We start from the raw sequence: 11,231 nt of genomic DNA, 5'->3' as shown, positions 1-11,231 counted from the left end.
TGGCCTAAGTTTTCACGTAGAGCTATCAAGTAAAGTTAAATCCATAAGGTTAGCCTTTTTAAGTCTGATCAAAGTCAAGCCACTATTTCAAGATTACAAATAATAATTTAAGCTCCAAAAAATAAAATTGACTCTTTAAAACTAAGGCCAACCCTTGTAAGCCCTTTTATTATTTTTTAAAAAATTTTAATATGAAAAAATAAAATACTAAGTATCTAATTAAAAGAATTTAAACCCCAAATTCATTTCTTCACTCCTCATTCATTCATTAAAATTTAGTTGATGATACCAGTAAAGTATAAATTTTATTGATAATAATTTTAATATCCCTATTTGATATTAGACTTGATATTTAAGCTTTACATGCTTGTTATGGTGTGTATTGAGTTAAACTTAATCCTATATATAATAACCTTTTTTAAGATTACAACTAGGTTTTTTATGTTTTTAAATTAAAAAAACTAAGGTTGAGGTTCGCAAAGTCAACCCTTTACTCTTAAGGGCTAGGGCTGGACATTACAATAGAGCCTTAAGTTATATTCGAGCTTATTAGGGCCAACTAAATTAGGAATGCTTGATTAATTAAAATACGGATGTTGGGAACTTTTGGGAAGGGGTGAAGAGGAAGAAGCTTGATATTGTAGTTTAAGCTTTAATGCACTCAATGTGTTCAATAAAATGTGTAAAAGAATTGAAATGGAGTAATTTAGTATTTTCAATGTATTGTGGCCTAACATTGTGGATTTAGTTTTTGATGGATTTAAACTTAGGTTCTATTTTAAACACTTGACACTTGTAGCAGATCTCTTTTAAGTTTAATATATTACTAATTGTGTAACACCCAATCCAAATTAACTAAATTTGTACCTTGTATGATGCATAGGAATGTTTTAATTTTAAAAAATAAAAATAAAAATAAATATTAAAAATTTATTTTAACATTTTTAAAATAAAATATATTACTTTCGCCTCTATTTTAAGAATCACAAAATATACAACGTATCTTTTATTTTTATGTTTTCATTTATATTTATTTAACCATTAATTGATAATTGTTGGAGTAAAATATCACTCTTGATGTATCAATATATATAGTAAAATACCAATGATTTTTTAAAATATAAAAATTTTATTATTTTTTATATCTTGTTTAAATTTTAAAATTTACAAATATAGGCCCACACTCAATTTTAATGACAAGTCCTACATCCACTTTTTTATCATGGGTCCCACAATATACATACATACATACATATATGTATATATATATGTGTGTGTGTGTATTTTAACAAAATTATTCACTAACTAATTTTTTAAAAAAAAAAAAAAAAGAGAGGAGAAAAGTACAGTGCTTTGAACGTGCTTTACGATATATGTTGATGATACTGATAATTGACGATTGCACAGGCCCTGTGGACATGCCGGCACGAACATTGAGGCCCAGGGGGTTGTTTGATCACAAGTCAAATAACAGTAACATTGATCAACAGAGAACTCATGCAGATCCGAGGAGAGACAGAGAAAGAGACCATGGATTAGGATTTTAAAGATTTACGTGACTAGCTGATTAAAATGCATTATATTACAACCCATGCTCATAGTTGAAACACAATCTAACTCGGATCCATCCTTTAGTTCCTTTTATTATCAGCAAGTCCTATTTTCTAATTTCACCCTCCTGGGTTTCTCCAAACTTGGCTACGACTAACTCCAGAGTCAAATATTGTACAGTGCTGTATTGTCCAGACCCAAAATTCTCAAGAAAGCTTTGCAGCCTCATGGATCTGCAGCTTCTTGGCAGAGTCATCTTTGGTGACCACAATTAACTTACAAGGCTCAGCATCCTCCAGCATCTGAACCACACTTCTCATGGTGGGTCTCAATGCTGGCAGCCTGGCCGTGCACATAATAGCTATCCTCAACACCTTCATCGCCTCTTCTCTGTACACTTGTGGGATTCTTGAGTCCACTATTCCCATTATCTTCTCCCTGTTTTGTTGCTGCACTTTGCTGCTCACCCAGCTCACTATGTCCTCGTTCTCCCCAAATTCAGCTTCTATCGGCCTCTTCCCCGTCACCAGCTCCATCAACACCACTCCAAAGCTATATACATCGCTCTTCTCGTTCACCTTGTACGTGTACCCATATTCTGCACCATAACATTTTTTCCAAGCTAAGACTCTTCATATCTCATAGCAATAAGCTAAAACTAGGAAATAAAGTAAAAACTGTCAAGATAAAACTTACCGGGGGCAATGTAGCCATGAGTTCCAGCAACTAGATGAGTAGAATCTTTGCCCGCGTTGACTTGGACAATCTTAGCTAGTCCGAAATCTGCAATCCTGGGTTTCAAGAACTCATCCAACAAAATGTTGCTGGACTTCACATCCCTATGAATCACGGGCCTCTCGCACCCATGATGGAGGTATTCCAACCCTTTCGCTGCTCCCACGGCAATCTCGTACCTTGTCTCCCAATCCAGCTGCATCTTCTCGTTAGTGTGAAGCATATCCCACAAGCTCCCATTGGGCATATACTCGTACACCAATAAATTCGAATCCTCGCTTGTTATGCTGCAGTACAGCTTCACCACATTCACGTGCCTTATTGAGCTCAATGCCTGAACTTCCGCATCAAATTCCTTTGATTTTTCCCCGCGTTTCCCGATCATAGGAGCACTGCTCCGGCTCCTTTTCCGACCGCCGCTGTCGGTCTTCCATATATGCTTAACGGCGAGGTCTTTGCCGTTGGAGAGCGCGACTCTGTACACGTTCCCGGAGCCTCCTTTTCCTATGAGATTCTCTTGCTTGATGGAATCTAGAATCTCATCCTCTGTGAAGCTTAGCACGTGGAAGGATTTTATATCCCAAGATTCTTCCTTTAGAGAGCGTTCTCGATATTCCTCCTTCTTCTTTAGTTGCCAGTAAAGGCTCAGACAGAGGAGAAGCATGATTAAGCCTATTGAGAAGCAAACGAGGAATGTGCGGATATGTCTGGGAATGTCGGAATGTACAGAGCAAGGCTTGAAGAAGGTGACATTGACGTCCACGGTGCAGAGACCGGGGTTTCCATCAAGACTTCCTTTGTAAGCTTGAAAAGACAGACCTTGTGGGATTGAACCGGCTAATTTGTTGTTTGATAAATCAAAAAGGCTCAATCGGAGTCGCAAGAAACTCGCCGGAATTTCGCCAGAAAGTTCATTTGTTGACAGGTTCAGAGAATTAAGGACTGGTAAAGATCCCAGAGTAGAAGGCATTTTTCCGAAAGTGAATTTTGAGATAGGTTGATGTCGCTGAGGGATACGCACAAACCCAGAGAATCTGGGATTGGGCCAGATAACTTGTTACTCTGTAAATTTAGACTGCTTAATTGTTTAAGCTCACCAATACTCGTTGGGATTTTCCCAGAAATTTGATTCTCGCCCAAGTCAACGGTCACCAAGGAGGTAGCTTTTGAAATCTCTTCTGGTATTTCACCGGATAAGAGGTTTTGTCTAGCGAATATTTGAGCCAACGTCTTCGCATTCTCGATATTTGAAGTAACTGAACCTCCCAAGCGATTCAATTCAATATCGATAATTTCAGCGTTTGGTAACCCCCAAATTCCAGAAGGTACGACGCCGGAGAGAGAATTATTGCTCACTCTGAATCGACGCAGAGACAAACAGTTAGCATAAGTGGCCGGGATTTCGCCGGTGAGCTTGTTCTGAAGTACGAGCAGCTCGTGCATTTTCCCCTTATTGCACATGTCTGGAGGAATAGGACCCGTCAAGAAATTCTCGGACACGTCGATGTAATCGAACTCAGCCCAAGATCCAATCTTTTGAGGAATAGAACCAGTCAGTCTGTTTCTGTATAACGAAATGTTCACGAGCTTTCTGAATTCACCAAACTCCGGAGGGATTTCCCCGGAAAAATCGTTTTCAAATAATTGCAGAGAAACCAGATTAGTCAAGAACCTCAACTCAGAAAGATTGCCTCCCAGATTATTCATTGACGCATCGAAGTACTCTAACCTTGTGAGGTTTCTTAACCCATATGGAAGTTTCCCGGTGAACGAATTGTTGTACATCTCAAGCTGCCATAGTTTTCGAAGCTTGCCGATCTCTGAAGGAATCTCGCCAGATATAAAATTGTCGGAAAATTCCAAGTTCATGAGCTCTGTGAGGTTACCGATCCCTGCTGGTATTTTCCCACCAAGAGTGCAATTTGACAGATATAGCCATTTCAATTTCTTGAGGTTCACAACTTCAGAAGGAAAAGGAGTGAGGTGAAAGGGGTTATCTCCGACGCTTAACACCTCCAGACTCGCCATATTTTGCAGTGACTTCCATGGGAAAGTTCCAGAGAAGCCACTTTGATTTAAATATAGATACTGCAACTGGGCGAGAGGAGAAATGTCAGGGAATGGCCCAGAGAAAATATTATTGCCCAAGTCCAAGTACTTCAATTTGACGCAGTTTCTCAAATCCTGAGAGATGTTTCCATGCAATGAATTGAACCCAAACGAGAGCTTCTCGAGCGATTGGAGCTGGCAAATGGAGTCGAAAGGAAGAAAACCAGCAAGCATGTTATCGGAGAGATCGATTCCGGTCACCGAACCGCCTGGATTGCACGTGATTCCGTTGAAGCTGCATACTGAATTAGAAGCATTCCACGTGACAAACACGCTGGGATTTGACGCCTGAAGAGCTGCTTTAAGGTGTAGTAGAAGTTGACGTTCTGGTTCATCAGAGTTGACTCCGACGAAACAGAGGAGAAAGACAAGGGCAGAGACACGATGGTGGAAGGTGGAGGGAAGTAACATGACGAAGCATGCAGAGGAAAGGAAAGAGACGACGTTTGGTCGGGTTGGCTTCCCAAGTCGCAACGAACCTTTTAAATTACCGTTTTAGCAACAGTAACTGTCATTTTCAATATTATTGCAGCTTTAGATTAAGTGCTGGTGCGATCAGACCAAGAGCAATTCTTCGTGCGGTATATTTTAATTTTGATTTTCATAGGGGAATAAGATTTGATTTTTGTTTTTGTTTTTCAAAAAATCTTAATAAATCAGGCTCGCTCTCCATCACTGTATCAATATTTCATTATAAAGCGGTTTATTCTAACCATTGTTTGAAATCTATGGTTGGGACACGTAAACCCAAAACCAGCAGGGGCCCGCGGGAAAACGACAGTGTTGGAAGGTTCTGTTTTGAAATCTGGGGGGGGGGGGGAATCTGGATCTCGTCACGTTTGGTGTATTCCATCCCTTCAACAGTATAAAATATGAATCTCATCTATTAATAAAATAATTAATTATATTTAAATTAATATTATTATTTTATTTTTATTTTTATTTAATATTATTTTATTTTAGAATAAATATAAATTTATTTATTTATTTGAGACACTTTAAAAAAATAAAAATAATTACATCTTAAAATCTTAAAACTGTTATATTTTTAAACATTTAATTTTTTAAAAAATATTTTATATTTTTTAATATGAAAAATAGTATTTCTTCTTTCTCAAATTATAAAATAATTTTAAATAGTATTACATATATTAATAAAATACAATAATAATATTTCATAAATTTAGTTTTTAAAAAATAAATTATAAACTCTTAAAAAGTTCTAATATAATTAATCATTATGCTATAATATTATTTTAATTATCTATTTATTTAGAAAGTAACATTAAAAAATATTATTAATAAAATTTTATCTTTTCAAATGATCTTATATTTTAAAATAAAAAATATTTTTAAAATTATTTTATAAATTTAGATTGGTAGTATCTCATATTATTTTGCAAAGCAGGTAAAAAGTAATAAAAAGTACTCTCTCTATTTAAAAATATAAGGTATTTTTAATAAAATTTTATTTTAATAAAATTCTTACTTACTTTTAAACTAATTCTATCTTTTTATATTTATTCTTATTAACTATCCTATAATAAATATAAGGTCACCATTAATAAAAAAAATTTTAAAAAAATAATGATTATATTTTAAAAAATTAAAAATATTTTATATTTTTAAATATTTAATTTTTTAAAAAATATTTTATATTTTTAAATGGGAGAGTAAAAGCAGAAGAATGTTGATGAATGTAAAAAGAATATTGTTAGTGACACAGGAGTAGTACACGCGCGTGTGTGTGTGTGTGTTCAGTAATAGAGGAGGAGTACACGTGAGAGATTGATGATATGGTTGTCACCGACTAAATTAAAGGAAAGGATTTGTATGAAAATTAAAACAATGAACAATTAGTGGCAAGAGGGGGAAGGCCAAGGAAACACGGAACGAAGCCGCTAACATTGACCTTTTACGAGTAGCTACGCAACGGTGATGTGCCACGTGGAATATGTGATGATAGTTGACAGCAACTTTTTTGGCAAGAACCATCACTCATCGACTCATCCTCTTCCTATAAGGCTATGGCTAAGCTATCCCCGCATGGTCCGATTAATAGTCTCTGCTTTTGATATATATATACACATTCCTAACCCCAGAATTGACGATCCGATGGTATCTCTGTGGCTTTGCTACCAACGTACTGTCAAACAATCAAAAAATTATTAAAATGCTGCACCTTAAAAAATATTTATTTAAATATTATATTAAAAATTATTCATATCAAGAATAAGTATATTGCTATGAAAAAATCATTCAAATTAATAATAATTTTATAATTAAAAATTATTTTTTTATTTAATGACAAGTGGGTGAATGATTTCAACTTTTTTTATTAATGTGACATTTTATTCATTGTTAACTATAAGAATTTTTACTTTATTTTTATTGCATGATTTATTTAAATGTAAAATAGATAGCCACTTATTATTGTTAATGCTCCTCCTGCCTTCGAGTTTGATAAAACATTTGAGTACATGTAATGGTATTGAAGATATACCCAACAATGAATCCAACATATTAGTAGTAATATTGGATAGATGGTAAGTTTTTCACCTTCTTCCACTAATACAATTTTTTCTTTATAAACAAATTATTATAATGTAATAATGTCTTATTGTTTATTTTAGGTTGACACAACAAAAGATTTATATTGGCTAATGATTAATTCTCAATCAAAATGCTCTCATTATATTGATTATCGAGATAGGGTTGCTCACGATCAATGCAACATCTTATTTGTAATGAGAGAACAACAAGTTAACATGAACCCTCAACATGTTCTGCTAAGAATTAAGTTGCCTCATCTACAATTTCTTGAGATACACTGAGCAAATGATGCGGTAGCTATTTATCTATCCAACCACCGATTGAAAATAAAAATGTAAGGAAACAAGAGTCTCAAAATTTTAGTCAATGTCATTACATACTAGCCTATTATTATCACCACCTTCTTTCACATCTCCAAATCCTATTCAATTTGAGTCCCATTGTGTACCACCCTTATCATCATCACTTTTCAACTCACCCAATTTTTCTTAATAATATTATTGGAAGAAAGTGAAAAACTTATCGTATACCCAATATCACTACTAATATGTTGGATCTATTGTAGGTATGTCTTCAATATCATTTTAGGTACTTAAATATTCTATCAAACTCTTCAAGTGTCGAAGGAGCTTTAATAATAGCAAGTGGCCATCTATCTTATACTTAAATGAATCACACAAGAAAAGCAAAGCAAGAAGGAAAAGCAAATATTCTCACGATTAATGGTGAATAAAATATCATGTCAATAAAAAAAAACTAAAATCGTTCACCCAATGAACGATTTCACTTTTCATTTATTAAAAAAATAATTTTTGATTATAAAATCATTATTTGCTTGAATGATTTCTTCATATTCACAAACTCGTTCTCGATATAAATGATTTTTGATGTAGCATTTGGGTAAATAATTTTCATGATGTAGCATTTTGATAAAAAATTTTACTGTTTACAGTATATTGGTAAAAAAACCTATTTCTATAGATACCTAGATGGTAACAACTTAAGATGGCATTCATCAACCAAAAAAAAAACAAAGGGAGAATTATTTTAAAATTTTATCCAAAATAATTAATTATTTTCAGATTCATTGATAACTTATTATCATTTTTAAAACTTAACTATTAATTAACCTGAAATTAATTAAATATTTTGAGTGGAATTTATATGTAATTTTAAAAAAAATGATTTCTCATTTTTCTTGTGTTTTTTTTTCCCACCAAACGCTGAGATTATCTTGAAACGGACTGAAAACTGGAGAGTAAAGCTGTGGTCTTCTAAAGAGACAAAGAAAGATGGACCACGTCACTACTGGGACCCTCCAACAAGTCCACTGAGATACTGACCACTCCACTCCATAAAGTTGATTTGAAGAATCGCACCATTCACACGCACATTGGTGTTGTGAATGCGCTGTCTCATTTTAAGTCCCAAGTGATACGGCCCTGCACTGAAATCAAAAGAAGGCGGACGAGTGGGGTCCACCCGGTCTTCTTCCAAAAAAGTGGTTTGATCCAGGGTTCTGTGGTCAAACTCGTTCCCAAAGGGGTCAACCCAAATCCCACGTACTTACAATCCAATGCCCCATTGCCAAACAAGATCAGTCAAATCGATGCAAGGGGGCCTTTCACTCCCCACGGGACTGGTTTGGTAAAAAACAATTCGGTAACCACGCAGCGCATTATTGAATCAGATTCTACGCTCATTGGTTATAACCCACGGAATCACGAGACAACGCTCGAGCCTACTTGTTTAGCGCACTGTTATTGTGAATTATTCATTGCTAGGAGGACCACTTTGTTCATTTCGCTGCAGCGAGTGAATTTGGGTAAAAGTTACTATTTATTTATGGGCCTAAGTATTGAACAATCCAGAGTAGGGGGGGGGATTGAGAATGACGTCAACATCATGGAGGAAATTATTAAATTCTAATAAAATTAAATTTGGGGGGAGAAATAAGGCAACAAATGGGGATATGGATTTACAGTGTGTAATCAATTTCATAATATGATTTCGTGACGTGGGGTCCATGGGAGGAGCCCACCACCGCTAATTGCAAATGTAAGCAAAACTGATTATTTAGATTTTTCCCCCTTCTCTCTCTTTAAATAGGATTGATTAATGTTAGAGTTAATATACAGATCTATTTTCTAAATTTTCATACAAGTACACCCGATATCTTTAAGTTTTGTTGATGCAATGTTGCCTCAATATTTTTTTAATTTAGTACAATTTTATCTTGTCAGTAGGGTTTAACTTCAATGATCATTATTTGACCACATCTTTTTATTTATATTCTCACTGAATATTTTATATAAGAGCCTTGATAATAATAATTAAAATTTTAATATATAATTTTCTTCAAGAAAAATAATAAATGAAAAAAGGATATAATTAAAAAAATAAATATAAAAATTATTCAATGTTTTATATTTTAAATCGGGCCAAGTTTTTATAAGATGCTTGATATGTGGTATGAAGGGAGCATGTCTTCAATGCCTTTTTTTTTTTGGCCTTTCCTAATTGATTAATCTTCTATTTTCCCCCAGTTCACGTTTTCTCTTTGATTCTATGTGTTGTTTAGTATTGGTTGTGATTCTTGACTGGTTTATGACACGATATGATATGGCTTACAGTGGCTGAAAATGCTGGATGGCGAGAATAAGCCTTTGCCATTAGATGAAGCTTTGCCTGGCATGGGCCAGTTTTACTGGCTTCACGGCAAGATTTGTAGCATGCTTGAACAGAATGTTTGTATGTTTAGATTTCTTTGTTGGGTTTAGTCTTGCTTGTTTTCATTATGGGTTTTGATCTCCGTGTGTTCTTGAGTTTGTGGGTTTTTTTTTTGGTTATGCTTGAAGACAGTCTTTGGGGAAAGCATGCTTGAATTTCTTTCTATTTGATAAGGAAGATTGGATAAGATTGCGATTGGATAAGGAAGAAGAGGAAGAGATGACATGAATTTGTTTTTTTTTTTAAATTATATCATGTAGCTGCCAACTAGGTAAATAACAGTCAGATAACGGTCATAGGCTAAAATTGTATCAAATTGAAAAATATTGGAACAATATCATGCTAACAAAAATTTAAAGATATTATGTGTTAGCGTGAAAATTTAAAAGATGGATTTGTATATTAACTCTAATGTTAATAATTATTTTAAAGGTGTTCGTGAAAAACAAACAATTAAGGCGTGGTGTCGCGAGACGTGTCAAAAATGTGGGGTCTCAAAAGAATGAAAGAATCTGACTTCTAATCAAATGTGAGGAACCTAGGCTCTCTTATCACAGTTCACCCAGATATGAGAATGCAAAGTGAAGAATACTAATGTAGATACAGAAAAGTAAACAGGCATTAATTAAAGAAAAAAGGTGGCGAGTTATGCTGGCCGTACAACGAAAAATAAAGACCAAAACTACATGATAAAAAGAAAAATAAAATAACAGACGCCGAGTCTGAGACTAGTAATTTGTTAATGCTGATGATACCCTTTTTGAGAGAGAGTTCCTCTATTTATAGATGATCCTGGCTTTGTACCCAAGCCCCATGATTGCTACTTTCTTTGAATTTATGAAGCACTTCCTTCATCATGTTCACTCATTATGGGTGATGGTCTTGATTTAATGGCTAATACTTCATAAATATTCTTTTTTATATAATTATTTTAAGGCCAATTAAGTTGAGTTGGGCCTGGGCCTCCAAATTTATAATTTGGGTACAAACAATACCCCCCGCATACAAATTGGTCGGAGCCTTCGTAGGCCAATTTTGTATGAATATGTCTTGGAGGATCAGCTTATTCTCATTCTGATTAATGGTTGATTTGGTACTTTTCTTGAAGGACCATGAGGTCTAGCTTAGAATAAAGTTTCTCAAGGTTTTAGGACCTTAATAGCTGGTTTTGGAATAAGCCCTTCGAGTTTTTAAGGACTGGTTCTATAAGATCTAGTTGCTGCGGGGCCTCTATGGAGAGAGCCCTTTAAAAGAGAACTCTTGCGGAAAGAGCCCTTGCAAAACTTGCCTTTCTGACTTTAGTCCCTGTGATGCCGGCCCTTATGGCTGTAGCCCCTGTGACTTCAGCCCTTTTAATCTTAGCTCTTGTGGTTGTAGCCCCTTTGATCCTGACCCTTGTAGTTGCGGCCCTTGTGGTGCTAACCCCTTGGTTGTGGCCTCGATGGTGTTAGCTCCAATGGCTTCGGCCCCGATGACTTCGACTCTTATGGCTCCGACCTCTCTGATGCTGGCCCTTATAGTTGCGCCCCTTGTGGTGCTAACCCCTTAGTTGT

General features: G+C 35.0%; 1 protein-coding gene across 1 annotated transcript; it reads right to left on the bottom strand.

The window, feature by feature from the left end:
- Positions 1–1,514: 1,514 nt before the first annotated feature.
- On the bottom strand, positions 1,515–4,860 carry LOC129303303 (receptor-like protein kinase 7). The gene is given in 3 exon segments (XM_054942523.1): positions 1,515–2,149; positions 2,248–3,264; positions 3,267–4,860. Coding segments are annotated over 3 exon segments (2,949 nt in total). The 5' UTR covers positions 4,807–4,860; the 3' UTR covers positions 1,515–1,757.
- Between the last annotated feature and the right edge of the window lie 6,371 nt (positions 4,861–11,231).

The sequence above is a fragment of the Prosopis cineraria genome, unplaced genomic scaffold (genome assembly GCF_029017545.1).
Source record: "Prosopis cineraria cultivar Desert tree isolate PC_DT_omini unplaced genomic scaffold, ASM2901754v1 PC2, whole genome shotgun sequence".
Lineage (NCBI taxonomy): Eukaryota > Viridiplantae > Streptophyta > Magnoliopsida > Fabales > Fabaceae > Prosopis > Prosopis cineraria.
The sequence above is the reverse complement of the archived record's forward strand: the minus strand, read 5'-3'. Positions and strand labels throughout refer to the sequence as shown.